Here is a 19449-nt window from a genome sequence, read left to right on the forward strand (position 1 = left end):
ATGACCAAAATACCCTCATTATTTTAACTATTAAAATTTTCCGGCGAAATTTGGCCGGCAATTTGGTCGGAGTGACCAAAATTGAGAAAAAGTGCATAGTTAAAGTACTAAATTGACACTTTTGAAAGTCAGAGACTGAAATTAACAATACCCCTATAGTCATAGGACCAAAATTAAAATTTCCTCTGATAATTAAAATGAGATGATAATGAATGTAGTCAAAGTAATGTTGTTATGGTGACATATAACTAAATAGATGATAGATGATTCTGTTTTCCATTTCAAAAACAGATTTTAAGTGTGTTCCAGTTTTCCAGAAATTTCCGGAAATTATTTTCAGTTTTCAAAATGGAAAGCTGTGTTAGTAAACATGTTTTCTGTTTTCTATTTTACAGTTTCCGGAAATTTCCAGAAATTTCCAGTTAGTAAACGGCCTTAAGGTTGAAAGAGAAACTTTGTGAAAGTTGTTAAAGTAAGAATTATAAGAGCTTATACTTATGCTTGTTGCATGCTTTACTTGTTTTAAGTCTTGCCTTAAAGAATAGAGAAGTTAGAAGTAGTTAACTCTTAGAAGTACTAACCTAGATGATCTGTTCTGATCATGTTAAAGTGCTAACGCAACGCAATGCCACCAAGAAGAGTCATATATATATATATATATATATATATATATATATATATATATATATATATATATATATATATATATATATATATATATATATATATATATAGAGGGTGAGGTTCTAGTGAGGTTTATGTGTTCAGTGAGGTTTGAGGATAAAATCCCACCATCAGATGAGACGATCTAACGGCCCAAAGATGATGCCTGGATGGAATTCAAACGCCCCTAACCCAGCCTAATAACTTAATTTGTAATTAATTTGGGGGTAAAAAAGTAATTAGAGTGTTAATTGTGCAAGACTAGGAAGGAAAACCATTTGTTTACGGGTCTTAACGCGTAGGGTTTAAACGTGCTAATAGTAAGGAGGTTGTCGATTTTGCACATTGGCGACACTTGGAGCAGAAGAAAGGACAGCACCAAAGACGAACTCCGACCGGCGATTTCAACACCGGAATCAATGGCGGACGGAACACCAAGGCGGAGCACCCGGCGTGCGTCGATCGATGCAATGAGTAGACTGCGTAAGGGTTTTTTTGTTTTTTATTTAAATAATCGCTTTGATTTTTTATGAGCGATTGAGTGCAAAATGCAATTGGATGTATGTGTTAGTTGATGATGGGTTAAATAACTGAAAAATGGTGGGTTTGATTGGGGGAAAAAAAAACAAAGTGCATGTAGTTGTTGAATGTGGCGATTCGGCCGGAATCCGAATTACAGGCGAGGTTGGGGAGAACTTAACATAAATAGCGGGGTAGAAGTGGGTTGTTTCCGGGGAGAACCTCTGTACGCAGTGATAGACGATGGTTGTTCTGATTATTATTATTATTATTTTAAATTTTTTTTTAGTAAAGATTACCAACAGTGGAAAAAACATGGCTGTTTAGTTACTCATGATGAAGAAGCACGGTGTTGGTATGCTATAATGCACAAATGAAAACGCCTTGTTTTTTGTTTGGTGTGCATAGTATTCTGGCTGGTTTTGAAACTATGATGGAGGGGGTGTATGAAACTTATGCAGTGTATAGATTAGATAATGAGAGGAATGGATGATGTTATTCTGCCTGTTTTTGTTATTATTTTGCCTGATTTTGTAACTGTGTGCATATGTGCAATTTAAATAATTATAGGAATGGATAATGTTGTGCAGAAAAGGGAATAAAGAACACATTGCATGAATACATGATTGGCTGCAAATTTAGGAAAAAGTGAATTGGGGGACCACAATGCAGCAGATGGGGAAAGAAACAGTTAGGTTATAGGACAATAAAAGATTGACCAAAGTTTGTCTTTTTCTTAGTGTCTCCACTTAGAAAGGAATTTAAAATAAGAGAGTAAATGGGACCCCCGACCTGCACCATAGAAAGCAATTAAAAAGGATAATTAATGGGACCCCTTACCTGCAACCAGATTTAAATAATCTATGAAATGTTATGAAAGATATTAAATATATGCAATGAAGAAGGAGGCAGAATAGTGTATGAAAGTAAATGTGTTTAACTGTGCATGTAAGGGATAAAAAATGAATGCATCTATTGGTGTACATGTTTGTGCGTAGTAAATGAATAGTTTATGTGCATCTGTCTGAGCTTGTTAATGATGTGCATGTGTTACCGAGCAAGCTACAGCCGGTCCATATGTATTCTAAAACGACGGCACGTGGCATTTGTTGCAGACTGAGCTATGCCATTTGTGTTTGTTCTTTTTGGTGAATATTTGTGCAGGGAAGAAGACAAAAACAACAAAGGTGCAGCCAGGTGTTGTGAGTGATCCCAACCTTGATGAAGACTTCGTAAGCCCACCAAAAGTAGACCGGCAACCGCAAAGACAGAATGCAAATGAGTGCTCAGTATACGAACTACTACCTGAAGAGGAGGCACAGTTTCCAAAATTCGAGACCCGGGCTATGGAAAAACACCTCGTTGAACCCATGAAAAAATTTGGATCGCTGCAAAGGAATACTGTCAGGGAACTGGGCTTTGGGGATTTGTTGAAACTGAAGGTCGAAGACACGCCTCTACGAATGGGGCATTGGTTGATGAAGAACTTTGACGGGAGTACAAAAACATTAAATTTAGGACATGGCCGGATGCTAAAGATAACAGAAGAGGATGTGGAGGCAGTCCTTGGATTTCCACAAGGACCCAGGCAGATTAAAAAGAGGAGTCGGAATGCAAAATGTGCCGAGCTCGATGCATGGAGAACACAATAGGAAAAGGGGGACCACAAAATAACCCCTTACATGATAGGGTTGTTGTTAAAGGAGCAAAAAGATGGTGGAATTTGGTTCAAGAAGCACTTCACAGTCGTAGTGGCAAACATCCTAATTTGCATCCAACAAAATGGATATGCAAATCAATCAATCATGCACGAGCTAAAGGATGTGAGCAAGATAAGGGAACTGAATTGGTGCAAGTATTTGATTGACGAGCTAGTTGAATGTCACAACAAATGGGTGACAAAACATCACAAAAAATTTACTGGACCATTGCTATTTATAACGATAAGCTCAGCATTCTGTGTGTAATTATTTGTAATTTTGCCGTAAGGTTAAATGGTAATACGTGTATTGAGGTTATGATTATAATAATAACTACATGACAAATGAAAATGCAGATGCTGTACATAGATAAAGTTGTGAACCCATGCCGATATGTCGAGCGAAACAGGCCAACATTCATAGGCTGGACCGCAAAGCTGTTAAACGAGCGTGAGTTTGTCGAGGTAAAAAAGGGCGGGTTTGGTATAGGAGTGATTGAGACAAACGGAGAAGAAGACGAGCAATTGAACGAGCACAACACAGAAGAAAACCAAGAAGATGAAGCTAAAGATCCAGTAAAGGTAAAAACTTATAAGGTTAATTGAATAAGTAACTTTAATTGGTTAAAAACCAGTAACTTGAATTGGTTAGTACTTACAATCTGGAACACAAAATGGCAGGTTATGGAGGTACGATTTACAGAGGATGCAAACCAAGTTATAAATAAAGTGCAAGATCTCAGTAAACTTGCGGATGAAGCTGGAAAGTGCACACTGACTCATACGACCTACGAGAAGTTAGTGGAGGCGGGAAAGTTGCTGTTAAGAGTAGGACAACGATATGTGGCAGCGAGAGCAAAGTGCAATCAGAATCAGGCACAACCCGAAACACAAGGTGCCGAAGAGCCATTGAGCAGTGCATCAAAAAGTAAAGATGAGGAGGGGGGCGAAGGGGATTTAGGCGACAAGGAGACAGAAGTACAAAATGAGATAAACGTGCATATGGGTAGCAACGAGACAGCAGATGAAATGCCATCATTCAGCCTAGGCTTAACCCAGGAGGTGAACAATATACCGCAGGTGTGCGAACCAAATGAGGACAACGTGATTGCAGATGATGCTGTAAGTAAAAAAAGGAATGTTAAGAAATGAGTCAAATTTAATATGCACCACATATATATAATTTTGTACAATATCAGCTTGTGAGTGTGATTTTGATGTTCGAGAACGCAGGGCGAAGAAGCGATGCAGACGGAAGATGAAGGAAGAGAAACCAGGATCGCATCGATACACGGCAATGATATGCACCCAACGACAAACCAACCAGAAGACTCATTCCTCACACCTCCGGAGGTATGTTGCGTGCTAGATTTGATAGAAGCTAAGTTAAGAAAAAAAATAAAAAGTAAGATAATGTGCATGATAGTGGGTAACAAAATTCCAATGTTGCTTGATTTAAAATAGGTAAATGTTTGGAAAGTGGATGTGTGAAATGTTTGGAAATGAGTTTGAAATAAAAAGTTGGTGATTGTGCATGTGTGAACTGTTTGGGCAGTAATTGTGTGAAATGTTTGGGAAGTGATTGTGCAACAATGTGGTAAATTCAATTGCAATGTTAACATATTCAACAGATGTACATGGTATAGATATTAGACCTCTGAAATGTAGCAAGATTTGTGAAATTAAATATACTAGTCTCGAAAAGTTTAATAGAACTGTAATAGTCATCACATTGGGCATACAGTGACCAGAAAACCGTGTGTGAGACTAATTTTAAATCACACATTTTGCAGCAACTGATTAACCCGAATGGAAAGGACAAAGGAGACCAAGGAGGGACCATAGAAAGGGCACCAATGAAAATGCAAAGAACTGAAGGCAACACGACCAACTTACCACAAAACCCAGGCACACTGTCAGACCATGATCGTATTGCACGAAGAGAGCTCACAAAATGGTACTCTACAACCCAAAGTGAGATGAAGAAGTGGATAATCCATAATGCAAATGCTGACAAGTAAGAAAGATTACATTAGAATTCAGCAACTAATGAAAAATAATATTAGACATCACCTGATTTGCTGACACACAGGGACGAGGAGCTCTTCCACTTCAACGACCAACGAGCATTAAGATCTGACATGATGACACTGGACACGGGCAAGGAAGTGAATGCGACAGTTATAGACACCTGGGCATGCGTACTAAATGACAATGAACGGGAAAAACCAATCCTTCATCCCACACGATTCTTTGCATCAACCAAACTAATGGTATACAAATTCTGTTTAAAAAAAAAAGGAATACTTGAAATACTCAAATAATATGAATACTGTATTGGATTTAATCTGAATATGTATGCATGCACAGATGGAAACAGTGGTGGGATGGACAGGGACACGAGCACAACAGCTCAAACTATTTAAAAAGAAAATGAAAAGCGAGATGACGTTCAGCCCATACAAAAAGTGGGCAGAGATTGACATGGTAAGTTAACATATGACTTAAATGGGTAAGAAGTATGAAATGTATTTGTTCATGGATTTAAAAAGTTCTTGCTAACCAATTTGAGATGAATGTGCAATACAGTTCATATTCCCAATATTTAACAAATCTCACTACTATGTCATCGCCGCCGATCTAAGGGGAGGGACAATGCAAATCATTGACAAATCATCCGCTGGAAAAAAAGAGGAAGTGTATGGGAAAGTCCCTGATATTTTGGTAAGAACTTCTAATCATATGCGTGTAAAATAATTTGGGTACCAGTTGAAAAAAAATGCAAAGAATATGAGCACAGCTGTGATTTAAAAAACCTGCATGAGGGATGAAAAAGAAAAAGAGAAACAGATAGTGGAAATGTGGAGAGTGTGATATGAAAAAAAAAAAGGATACACTGTGGAAATGAGAAAAAAAAAAGAGAAATTGTGCATCCATTACTGCTCTTTAGGTGCAATATAGATATAAATGTGTAGCATTAGGGAATAATTACAGTTGAAATACAGATTGAAATAATGACAACCGGTGATATGATAAAAGTTACTAACCGTGTGTATGTATGAAACCAGAAGGACATGCTCGGGTGCTTCATAGACGATAACAAAGACCATAAAAGGGCGGCTGAAATACTGGAAATGGAACCAAAGAGAATGCAAATGCCTTGGAGGGATGCAATAGAAAACCCAGACAGTGGAGTATATACAATGAGGCACATGGAATGCTTCATTGGGGAGAAAGCGAAGAGTTGGGAATGTGGGGAGACAAGGCCACAATAGAAACATTCCGAGCGAAGTACATGAAGGATATCCTACTCAGCGAATGTAATGAGCAACACAGCAAAAACCTCCAAAGCTCACCACTGTTCGGCCAGGGAGTGTTCATGCAATTCCGTTAAGCAGTAAGATGTGTGATTCGGCATTTTTTTGACGACTTTAAAAGACACGAATAAGGACAACAATCAAAGGTTTAGAAGTTGCAAGAAGTTTTTTGCGATGGACAATTATTTTTTTGGTAAAGTTGTGCGAAATGCAGATGCATGGTTTTTATATAAAAGACTAAGACGTAAAAGATGAACCACTATGTGCATCGGCTGTAAATGCATATCCCTCATGAATTCGTGCATCAGTGGAGTACACCATTGTGCAAATAAGTTACATCTGGATGAATCAGTATGTGCATCGCCGGTGACTGTATTAATGCAATGATAAATGTCAACAAAAAATAACCCGTAGACTGCTAAATAGATTAAGACACGTTAAGATGGTGTGCACCCACACAGAAATAGAAAATGCATCACGGTAGGGGGGGGGTCGGCGCGACGGTAATAAACCAACTTAACTTTGAAGTTTTATTAAAATGCATGTTTGCATGACACCCCTTAGTCGAAATGATAGGGTACATCGAAGGAACCGAATGTGCAAGACAGCACACAAAACCAGATGTAATGGCCAAGGCCCTAACCTAAACTGTGCGTTATGGGGAAGTTAACAAAGAGGGGAATCAAAATAAAACACACAAACGCGTATAGTCATTTATAGTACAGATGAATTGTTGTGCAGCATTGATGGAAGCATACGTTCAAATGTGCACAAAATTCCAGTCATCGTGTGCAACGACAACGAACTGTACTGTGCAAGTGGGATGCGGCTGCATAATATGGGAAAAAAGAATAAAATAATACCATCGTATGTAAAAAATAAATAACCCATAGTCCGCTAAATAGATTATGACACGTTATGATGATGTGCACCCACACAGAAATACAAAATGCATCACGGTAGGGGGTCGTCGGTGCGCCGGTAATAAAGCAACTTAACATTGAAGTTTTATTAACATGCATGTTTGCATGACACCCCTTAGTCGAAATAATAGGGTACATCAAAGGAACTGAATGTGCAAGACAACACACAAAAACAGATACAATGTCCCAGTACCTAACCTAAACTGTTCATTAGGCGGGTGTTAACAAATAGGGGAATCAAAATAAAAAAACAAAAAACGCGTATAGTCGTTTACAAGACAGATGAATTGTTGTGCAACATTGAAGGAAGCATACGTGCAAATTTGCACAAAATTCCAGTGACCATGTGCAGCGACAGAAAACTATACTGTGCAAGTTGGAGGTGGTTTCAGAATAGGGGAAAAAAGAATAAAATAATACCATGTCCATCTTATCTAAAAAACGGATAATATAAAATTATTCCACAGAATAGAAACACAAATCCAATAAACAAAACAAACCAAATCCATTATTGAAAACCAACATCAAATGCAGAATAAAAACAAGTCAGTGGTGAAGTAAAAAACATAGCAATGTGTTTAAATTTAAATTTAATCCAAAGAGCAATACAACCCCCTCCCTCATACGTCAATGTTGCGCATCGGGCAGGTACGACTATTATACCCATACTTTTCACAAGTTTGGCATTGGCGTTGGCGACGACCCGACTTTTCAATAGTTAATTCCCTTGTAATTTTGTAACGTTTGCCACCACCCTTGTTATTAGAGATTGGAGGAGGACGAACATCAACTTGACCATCGGGCGAAGCACCGCAAAACGACTCAAATAGTTACTTCTTAGAAGAAGAAGAGCGAACGCTAGGACCATTCTCAGCCAATAAAAAAGCATTGAAATCTTTCAAAGCTGCATTCAACTTGGTAACATGATCAACACTTCGTGAAGCCATGGTCACGCACGAAAAGAATTCTGCCCAAGCTTCACCAATTGCAACATCTACCTCCGAAGCACCCCCACGTTGAACACCCAACAACTGCCGCACACAAGCTCCCTTTGTCCAACGTGCGACCACATACCGAGAAGGGATAGAAACAACGCTACGATCCTTGAAAACCCAGAAAATATGACGACAAAGTAACCCAACCCGTGAAAACATGTTACACGTGCACTCGACAACAACATTACCAGAGTCAAAACTCACGGTGCTCACCGGCTCATCACCATCTTGAACCTCATACCGGGTTACCAGCCCTTCAACATTTGAACGCACAGAACAACACGAAAAAGATCCCGCAATAACCTCGGCTTGCACATCATAAAAAACATTGACAGTATACACCGCAGCCGCATGCTTCTCAATCAACAATGGAGTCTGGCACAAAGGAAAGTGGCCCTCACATTCGACATTCAGTTTGGCCTGCGCCAAATGTTGAGCATCAATAGCCCCTTCAAAATTGTTGAACAACTCAGACAAACTAGCATGTTGGTTTGTGCAACTACCAAACACACTATTCGCAGCTTCGGACCTAGATGTCGTGCGAAGCAAACCACCTATGAAAAGATCATTAAAAAACGCATGGATCCAATACGATCTCAGATCATACATAAGACGAAACCACCGGTGATCACCAAGGCTATACTTTTCCATTACATCCTGCCAACCCCGCTCAAACTCCTCCACGGACAACGTCTCACACCAAACAACATCATTCAAAGCACGCCGAAACTCCTCGTCTTTAGATATAACATTACCAACCTTCTCAACAACCTTTGACATTGATGTTGGACTATTTACTTTTAGGTAAGATTTATGTCTATCTAAATTTATTTTACCCCAAGTCAAAATTATTTACTACGAGATTATGTGTAATATTTATTATGGAATAATATAATTATGTGATTATATGATTATTTGTTAAGGTGTATAAAATGATTATTATGGATTTATATGAATTATGAAATTTGTTGTAAATTGTGGATATACATGTGAATGGTGATATTATGTGAATGTTATGAAAAATTATGTGAGATTAAGGAATTATTTAATTTGTGAATTATGGTATATAAATGAAAAGTATGAAATTATGAGATTTGGTAATCTGTGAAACTATAGTGTGAACTGAATTATGAGAACTTATGGATTTATGAGGGATAATTTGGCATGTGGTTGTGATCAATAATGGGCTTTGACGTGTCGAGCCTTGTGTGTGAAAACTTGGCTGGGTAAATTTTTGGTGTGATGTACGGTTAAACTTGTGTTACTACTGGATTATGTACTATAATTATATTTTGGACAAATCATGTGGAGAAAATGTATTTTGAAGGAAATTGTATTTTTGAGAAAAATGTATTTGGAGAAAATTATATATTCTGGAGAAAATTGTATTTTTGTGGAGAAAATGTTTATCTGTGGAGAAATAATATGATTTTAGAGAAATCATTAAATTGTGAGTGTTCAATAAATGTGAGTATTGTTCACTTGGGCTAATTACTACTCATTGGGTTTGGAATCCCATGAGGGTGTAACACTTAGGTTATAATCCAGTTTCCAAATTGTTTGAGTGGTATTAGGTAGGAAAACCTAACTACTTGGATCATATACTACCCAGGGGCTTGGAATCCCCTCGGGGTGTGCACATAGGTTTTAGTCCAGATTCTAAGTGAATTTCGATGAGGTTTGTTAATTCTCCACTTATAAATATTAATTCTCTATAGAAGGAAAAGTATAACTTCACATGCATTTTGGAAAAGTATAAAATTATATGAGTTTTGAAGATATAAAAATCCAAGCCTATTATTTTACGGGGTGAAGTGAAGCTTACTGAGCTTATGCTAATTTTTGTCTACACCTTATTTTGTTGCAAATTATTTTTACAGGTGAACATGGATAAAGGGATTTGAAATGAAATGAAGTTAAGGAGTTAAGTCTATCTAAGAATCTCTATATGGCGAAGATTTATTATTTTGATGAATATTGTGGTTGTAAAGTATTTTCCCCATATTGTATTATAAGTTGGATTTGGATTGTTTATTGTAAGTTGTAATTTTAGCCTTAGCACTTAGGTAGTTGGTTGCCTAAGTGCGGCGGTAACACCCATTTATTTTGGTTAGTTAATGCTTCCGCTATGATTTTAGTTGAATTTCAATTGAAAAAAGGTAAAATATTGTAATGAAATTTGGTTATGAAAATGGGAAATAATTCCCATGTCGTCCCTCTTCTCGTGCGTAGTCCCGGTGTGTTCGGTCCTCGTTCACGTGCTTTCCTCGACCTTGACCTTTTTGCCATTTTGTCACGTTTTCTGTCCAAAAAACACCTGAAAACAAATAAAATGTAGTCGGAAAGGTATTTTTGTGCCAAGCTGTACTTTTAGGATATTTTGCTCTAAAAGCATGACTTATTAGTCAAAACTAGTGCACAACTCCTTAGAAAAACTACTGGAAATTAAGTATATGTTGAGGCTTATCAATCACCGACTGTATTTACACATTATTGAAACATCTTTGTAGATGACATTGGTAATAACAACACAATCTTTTCTATCCTCGTCTAGAGCTTACAGCTTCAGTCTATTAGGATGGGTGATGACACGGGTGAAAATATATAATGGTAGAATATCAGTCAATTATTAGTGATCCTTTTATATTTTCAGTCAATTAGTAATATCAGAATCATTTTCAGCCAATTATTCTTTTTTATTTTTAGTCAATTAGTCAATTAGAATATCAAATGCAGTGATATTTTTACCTAATTTCCGTTCGATTTTTAATTGATGATGTAGAATATTATTATTGAAATATTTTTGTTCCATTTTTAATTTACTTTTACTAATTTTTAAACTATGTATTTACTATTGATGAAGTAGAATATTATTATTGAAATATTTCTGTCCAATTTTTAATTTCCGTTCCATTTTTAATTAAAATGCAATGATCTGACCATTTCTTTTTTTCATTTTAGTTAATTATGAATCACTTTTTATTTGTAGTCAAATATTAATATTCACTTTCTTTTATATTTTCAGTCAATTAGTAATATCATATTCATTTTCATCCAATTATTCTTTTTTATTTTCAGTCAATTAGTCAATTAGAATATCAGATGTAGTGATATTTTAACCTAATTTCTGGTCTATTTTTAATTGTTTGTGTATAATATTATTATTGAAATATTTCCGTTTCATTTTTAATTTTCGTTCCATTTTTAATTTTCGTTCCATTTTTAATTTACCTTTACTATTGTTTAAAATATGCATTTACTATTGATGATGTAGAATATTATTATTGGAATATTTCCTTTCCATTTTTAATTTACCTTTACTTGATGATGTAGAACATTATTGTTGAAATATTTTCGTTCCATTTTTAATTTTCGTTCAATTGTTTAAAATTGTGAAAGACTTACGATATAATTGTGATTTGATTTATTCTACTGTGTAATATTATTGTGAAAAATTAAAATGCAATGATCTGACCATTTCCTTTTCCATTTTAATCAATTATGGATCATTTTTATTGCGAAAAGGTACAAATAGATCGTGGTACTAGGCATTTGACTATCTTCCTGGATGTAATATTTTTCTAATTTTATTTCCTGACGTGTCAGGTACTGTATTTAAAAATATTTTTAAAAATTTATTTTAATAATTTCAAATAAAATAATTATGCAAAAAAAATAAAATAAATAAAATAAATAAAATAATTATTTTGAAATTAAAAAAAAAGTTTTGCAGGAGACGAAGGGGACCTTTCGTCTCCATGACTAGCTGGCCGGAGATGAAGGGTCCTAGCCATGGAGGTTTTTTATTTATTTTTTTTAAATTTCAAATTAATTATTTATTTAAAATTATTAAAATAAAATTTAAAAAAAATTATTTTTTTGAAACAAAAAAAATATTGTATTATTTTTAAATACAGTACCCGACACGTCAAGACATAAAATCAGGAAAATAAGACATCCAGGAAGAGGGTCAAATGCTTAGTAGGGTAATAAAAATAATAAAATATAAAATAAATATACACATGGCAACCCAAACTTGATGTTAACCTGCTAAAAATGCTAATTGCACTTTTTTTCCAAGTTCATGGATGAATTTGGAGCTTATTTGAGTTCGGTGGCTTAATTGTTATCCCCCCAAATAGTTCAATGGCCTATTTGTACCTTTTCCTTTTTATTTTTTTATTTTTTTTTAATTTTCAGTCAATTCTTAATATTCATTTCATTTTCCAATTAACCTAACTCCTATTCCTTTTTTTTTTTTTCATTTTTAATTTTTAGCCAATTATTAATATTCATTTCCTTTTCTAATTTACCTAATTTTCATTCCATTTTTAATTGATGATGTAGAATATTATTGTGAAATATTTCTGTTCCTTTTTTAATTTCCGTTCCTTTTTTAATTTACCTTTACTATTTATTATTGTTTGGGCGGAAAAATTAAGTAAATATGATTTTGTTTTTAATTATAGTATAAAAAGTTATTATGTTACTAAAAGGTCTGTCCATTTATTATGTGCATGTGCATAATTCAAATTGTGTTTTACAGTTTGATTGTACATACATTGAAATTGTGTCACTTGTTAAGATAGTCACAGCTTTTGTAATATACTTTTTTTTTTTTTGAAAGGATACTTTTATTTAGTTAAGTTGAAACTCTTTTAATGTGCATCATTAAAATTTAGTTAAATTAATTGTTCATTCAAACTACATACTTCTAATGATCCCAAGGATTGCTATTTCTAGTTCTGATTATTATACCTAAGTTATCAATGCTAGCTGGTCCACTGCGTACGGTACAAATAGTAGGAGTAGGGGTTTTTATTTTTAACATTGAGGTCAAGTAGTGTTACAAATTCAACGTGATGTGTACTTATTAATTGTTTAACTTATTTGTATGTTTGCACCTTATTACAATTATAATTTGAGATTTGGTAGCTGTACATGCATGACTCCCCAAACTTAAAATGTCTTATTAGAGATATTTTTTTATTTATTTATTTTTTATCCTCATTTCATAGTGTTAGTTGCAAATTTATTTACATCTATTCCATTCTGTTAGCAAAGGAATTTAACTTCGCAAATTTTTTTTTTTTTTTTTAAACAATACTTACATATTTATTTACTAAGGTATAATTTGTTATTGAATTACCTATTGTAGGTGGATGAAAATGGAGGTCACCAACACTATAATACTAAATTCTAGATTTAGAGATTGCCATGTAAGTTTATACCTACTTAAATTATCTTTGATATATTATTTTGATAATGGTTTGCCACTTAGTACTTAAATTATCTTTGATACTTCTACGATTTTTGGATAGCAGACAATTTTAATATGTCCTCGCAAGTGTACGAGTCAATTGTTGTAGTTTAGCATGTAAACCTAGCTGGTCCACTGCGTACAGTACAAACAGTAGGAGTAGGGATTTTTATTTTCAACATTGAAGTCAAGTAGTGTTACAAATTCAACGTGTTGTGTACTTATTAAGTGTTTAGCTTATATGTATGTTTGCACCTTATTACAATTATAATTTAATATTTGGTAGTTGTACTGGCATGACTCCAAAAACTTAAAATGTCTTATTGGAGATATTTGTTTTTATTTTTTATTTTTTATTTTTTATTTTTTATCCTCATTTCATAGTGTTAGTTGCAAATTTATTTACATCTATAGCATGCATGAAACTCCATAATACTTACATATCTATTTACTAAGGTATAATTTGTTATTGAATTACCTATTGCAGGTGGATGAAAAGAGAGGTCACCAACACTATAATACTAAATTCTAGATTTAGAGATTGCCATGTAAGTTTATACCTACTTAAAGTATCTTTGATATATTGTTTTGATAATGGTTTGCCATCAGTACTTAAATTATCTTTGATACTTCTATGATTTTTGGATAGCGGAAAATTTTAATATGTTCTCGCAAGTGCACGAGTCAATTGTTGTAGTTTAGCGTGTAAAGCAAGGATCGATCCCACATGAAATTCATACAATGCAATTTATAAACTTGAAATTAAAACAATTAACTTAACAATTTAAAGTGCTAAAACCGAATAACAAAGATTACTATCAACTCAAATGCAAAGTAATTGAATCAAAATTCAGAAAAATAAACAGAAAAATTACCAAAAACCAGAATACCAAATTAACAATCAAATTAGAAAAGCCCGGAACATGAACTTTTAAGAATGGCTTCATACCATGTTTACAACTTCACAACTAACAGCAGCTCAAAGGAGACAAACACAATACTTAAAGGCTTTAAAATTACCAACTAAACATCATAATTAATTGTAGTAATCCATTCTCCAAATAGCAATACATCATACAATGCAACCAAATTAATAATAAATTAAGAATTAGAGAAGAAACCAGAATGTTGCTATTGAGATAAGTTGCCACGGAAATTGCTGAGCTGCTTCACTGGAATACTTAATCACCGCCCCAAAAATGACAAATTGAATTGCGCCAAAGGAAATTTGTTGCCGAACAAATTAATTGCAGCAACCTTCGTAGGAAATTTGCACCGCCGGAAAAACTGTCGACCAGAAAAAAATAGCTGCTGGAAAACCAAACCCAGCTGTACCGACCAAAATTGCTCCTGGGTGAATTGATGATTCTTCTTCTTCAGAATCACCCTCTTTTATACTGCTCAGGCTTCAATCACTCAGGTTAATATTGTCCTATTGTATTACAAATAGGAATTTTAATGTAGAATTATAGTACGAATAGAATAGGAAAGAATATATACTATTAGGAATTGTATTAGAATATGAATTTTAATGTAGAATTATAGTATGAATAGTATTTTATTAATACCATGAAAAAATTAAAAAAAATATAATTAATAAAGCCAATCATATTAACTCTTTGAGGGATTTGTAGACAAAGAGAGCATTCAAATCACACAACAAATTGAAGTGAAAACTATCTCGCAATGTCCTTGTTTGACAATCAGTAGTTAGCGGTTAGCGTTAGCGGATTTATCCAGCAAATTATATCAACGGTTGGTAAAATGATATTTGAAAAAATTAGCTGTTTAGATTAACATGTAAAATGATATAAGGGTATACATAATAATAATAATAATAATAATAATAATAATAATAATAATAATAATAATAATAATAATAATAGTAATAATAATAATAATAATAATAATAATAATAATAATAATAATAATAATAATAATAATAATAATAATAATAATAATAATAATTGTTTTAAAAAAATAAAAAAATATAATTCAGTCAATCATATTAACTACTTGGGAGATTTATTGACAAAATGAGTATTCAAATCACACAACAAATTGAAGTGAGAAACTACCTTGCAATGTCCTTCTTTGACAATCAGCAGTTAGCTCTTCAATATTAGTATCTATTTAATATTGTATACCCTAATTTTTATTTGCTCTCCCTTATGTCCCATATTTGGTTTCAACCACACCTATACAATTATTTTATTGACAATTATAATCAATCTTGACTATATTATCTTGCATTTGTAAACTTAGAATTATCTATTTAAATATGCAAATTCAACATTCAATTATCTATGCATGAACAATTTCAATATAATCTTGCCTTGATATACTTTAATGTACTTGTTTAAAAAAAAATATTAGGCATTATCTCAATCGTGCAATGCGCGTAAAAAAACTAGTAGTATAGATAAGAGTTAAAGAGAGTTAGGCCTATAATGGGTAGAAACAATGACGGTCAAATTCTTTAATCAAATGAATGACTCAAATTGATCAGATTTTAATTTTTCCTTGATATTTCTTAATTTATCCTTAATTATATGATTATCCGTTAACTTTCCCGTTAAATATTATATTTCCGTTAATTTCTGTTAGTCCACCGTTAACTTACTCATTGATTTCAATAAGAAAGTTCTTAGGGGCACTTAGGTTCTTTCCCCTTTCCAATCAAAATTGGCATAATTAGTACTCTATTTTACTCTTATTAAATTAAATAATAATTTAGTAGCTACTACAAAAATAATACTTATGCATTTCTTTAATTTAGAATTATGTGCCTACAATGCTTTTATTCAAAAAAAAAAATTATTCATTATCAATAAATTAAATAAGATAAATAATTTCATTAGTTATATTGTCTTTATTTTTCTCCAATATAAAAATTTTTTACATTCAAATTCATTAGTGATAGAGTCAATAGCATTAAAAAAAAAAGTGTAGAAAGAGACATCTTCTTTAAAAGTTGTTTTCAGTTTATTTTAATCAACTCCTTAAATGTTGAAAAAATGTTTGTATTATACAACAAAATTATAGAAGAAAATTATAGAAAAGAAAAACGGGATCATTTGATATTTTCAGACGTGCAATTACTTTCCTATAAGCTTTAAATTTCCCATTGAAAAAGTAACAAGGTTCAAGATTTAATCTTATAGATACAAGAAGATGAATGAAATTCTTAAGTTACTTTGTTTAAGAACCTATAGAATTGTAAGGCTGTGAAATATTAAGTTAATTGCATGTATCTTTCAGATATCTCTCTAAAATATTTATTTGAAATATTTGACTGTTAGGAGATGTGTAACACCCCCAATTTTCATACACTTGAGTCTAGTATTAATCTTAATTGAAGGGTAAAGTTGCGGAATAAAGAAAGGGGTAAAAGACTATTTACTCAAACATACAACCAAAAAGAGGATGCTACTCCGTAGCTACCCTCAATAGAGTAACTACACAGAAAGAACTAACTAGTAATAACATCAATATTAAATAATTAGGGCCCACATATCAAAACATACTGAGTCTAAGCTCAACATGTAGAACCAGGCTCTTAGACCTAAGTGTCAAAGCACTACAAAACATAAGGAGGGGTAGTCTAAACTACACATGTCTAGCATCAAGAGAACTAGGAACTAGAACAAAATCTAAACTAATGAATTAAACGCGCTCAGTAATCATCGGTCAGACCTGAAATGGGTTAAATAGAAAATGTACAAAAATAACCCGTTAGCACGAATGCTAAATATAAACCACTCCATACAGTAAAATATATATAGATAAAGATTTGAAAAATGGTTTGATATCATATAACACGTTAAGCCAATCAAGATCATAGATATAAGTCAAATAGGTTCACATGTATATAAATATACATATACATATATAATAATAATACTTATTTATAGGCATTAAGCTCACATGCAAGTGTAACTCATATACAAACACTTGTGCAATTCATACTCAAATATACATACTTACTACACACTAACAAGATATGAAGTCAAGTTTGGCTTAATAGATCAAGGAATAGGTAAAGTGACATTCAATCAAAGGAGTAACCAAAACCAAGCAAGAAGGTAAAAGATCACATTATGCATAACATCAGAAATCAATTGGCATGACGAAACTAGTGCTAGGCATGAATTCAATATTACACACTCTTTTCAAGTAACCTTCCGGGAATTCTCAACCGGATCTCATCACAACACTTTAACACACACTTCCGGGAATTCTCAACCGGATCTTATCACAACACTTTAATCGCACTTTCAGGAATTCTTAATCGGATCTCATCACAACAATTTAACACACACTTCCGGGAATTCTCAACCGGATCTAATCACAACACTTTAACAAACACTTCCGGGAATTCTCAACCGGATCTCATCACAACACTTTAACACACACTTCTGGGAATTTTCAACCGGATCTCACCAAAACACTTTAATACACACTTCCGGAAATTCTCGACTGTTGGTCCCGATAGGGTGGTGAAAGTCTAGGGGGGGGGGGGGGGTGAATAGACTTTCAAACTTTTTCTTAATAAATAACTCTTTGGTAACTTTAACTCTAAGTAACAAGTAAATAGAGTAAGCTTTGAACTGCACAGCGGAATAATAGTATGTAAAGAGTTATGCCCAACCAATGATTTAAATGCACATGTAAGATGGGTACAGATGACATGTAAAGTGACAGAGATATCTTGAATATATAAAGGAGATGGTGCACTCAATATATAACAATAATATTCAAGATTGTAAACAAATATCGTGTCACGTCGACCGTGTAACGAACGTTACATGCAACACGTCAAACTTGCTTAGAATAATTCAATATTTAAGCTTGAGAAGTTTGAGTCACATGCATACGTGAAAACACACTAAACCCGAAGGATTAAGATTAACTGTGAATAGTAAACGGGTTAGTCAGATAAGATAGATAGATAGGGCAAATTATGTTAGTGCGGTATGTAAATGAGAGAGGCAATTTATAGTGGTTCGGAAGTGGCGTAATCTTCCTAGTCCACTTTACTCCATTCACTTCTAGGAGTAATTCACTATTTTCCACACACAGTTACAATAGTGAATAAGCGCAGGCCCGGCCCAGGGGCATGGGCAGCTTGGGCACCTGCCCAGGGCCCAAGTCTATAGGGGCCCATAGATAATGTATTAATATATATATATATATATATATATATATATATATATATATATATATATATATATATATATATATATATATTATAATACTTCGTACTTAATAGTTAATACGGAGTATATATTTAAATAAAAAACGAATAACAGAGGAAAAGAGTGGAAGAAGGAAGACGAAAAGACGGGAATATGAAGATGAGACGCCGCCTTCTGCCTCTTCTTCGCCACTCTCCAGGTTGCCGTCCTATGTCTCGCGCCCTCGCCTTCAGCCTTCGCCGGCCTAATCTCAGTAATCTGCAATTGCATGCAAAGGTGTTTTATGATTTGGGAATTTAGGATTTAGGAACTGTACTCAAAAAAAAAAAAAAAATGAATTACAGATTAGGTTTAAAATTGCAGATTAGGCATTACTATTTGTTAATGTAATCTGAATTTAGGAATTGTTATTTGTTAATTGTTAGGATTTAGGAATTACAGATTACATTCTCACAAAATTAAGAAGTGAATATTACATTCTAAATTAGGAATTGTTATTTGAGAAAGAATTTTTTTGAATGTAATATGAATTTAGGAATTGTTATTTGTGAATGAAATTAGGAAGTGCAGATTACATTCTACAAAAAAAAAAAAAAGAAATTGATTTGTCGGGCCTGCTACTACTTGTCCTCATAAATTATCAAGTTTCAGTTCAGTCTCGTTGGCTCAAACTCCTTTGATCTCATCTCCACATTCTCCACTGTGGCACACTGGCACTGGAGACATAGCTAGACTACTATAGTTTGTTTGTTTAGTAGAAAAAAATAAATCTAATGTTCATCTTACAGGCCCGACATTACATATTATAGCGTATTACATTTTGAAATTGATTTGCAGATTACATTTTGAATCGCAGATTACATTAAAAATGAAAA

The 19449-nt window shown here is 33.5% G+C and overlaps 2 protein-coding genes across 2 annotated transcripts; one reads left to right on the top strand and one right to left on the bottom strand.

Moving 5' to 3' along the window:
* Positions 1 to 4859: 4859 nt before the first annotated feature.
* LOC109177111 lies at positions 4860 to 5425 on the top strand. Its single transcript, XM_019326418.1, has 3 exons — positions 4860 to 4898; positions 4974 to 5154; positions 5252 to 5425. The coding sequence occupies exons 1-3, from the start codon at positions 4861 to 4863 to the stop codon at positions 5375 to 5377; spliced, it is 345 nt and encodes a 114-aa protein (XP_019181963.1). The 5' UTR covers position 4860; the 3' UTR covers positions 5378 to 5425.
* A 2526-nt stretch (positions 5426 to 7951) lies between these two features.
* On the bottom strand, positions 7952 to 8896 carry LOC109177098 (protein FAR1-RELATED SEQUENCE 9-like). Its single transcript, XM_019326407.1, has one exon. It carries the CDS (start codon positions 8894 to 8896, stop codon positions 7952 to 7954), a length of 945 nt encoding a protein of 314 aa, XP_019181952.1.
* Positions 8897 to 19449: the final 10553 nt, after the last annotated feature.

This window comes from Ipomoea nil, unplaced genomic scaffold (assembly GCF_001879475.1).
Source record: "Ipomoea nil cultivar Tokyo-kokei standard unplaced genomic scaffold, Asagao_1.1 scaffold0794, whole genome shotgun sequence".
NCBI lineage: Eukaryota > Viridiplantae > Streptophyta > Magnoliopsida > Solanales > Convolvulaceae > Ipomoea > Ipomoea nil.

Coding starts and splice junctions, on each gene's coding strand:
- LOC109177111 (XM_019326418.1), top strand. CDS start 4,861: ATGAAGAAGTGGATAATCCATAATGCAAATGCTGACAA. Junction 4,899..4,973: donor CATAATGCAAATGCTGACAA/GTAAGAAAGATT, acceptor GCTGACACACAG/GGACGAGGAGCTCTTCCACT. Junction 5,155..5,251: donor TTGCATCAACCAAACTAATG/GTATACAAATTC, acceptor ATGCATGCACAG/ATGGAAACAGTGGTGGGATG.
- LOC109177098 (XM_019326407.1), bottom strand. CDS start 8,896: ATGTCAAAGGTTGTTGAGAAGGTTGGTAATGTTATATCTAAAGACGAG.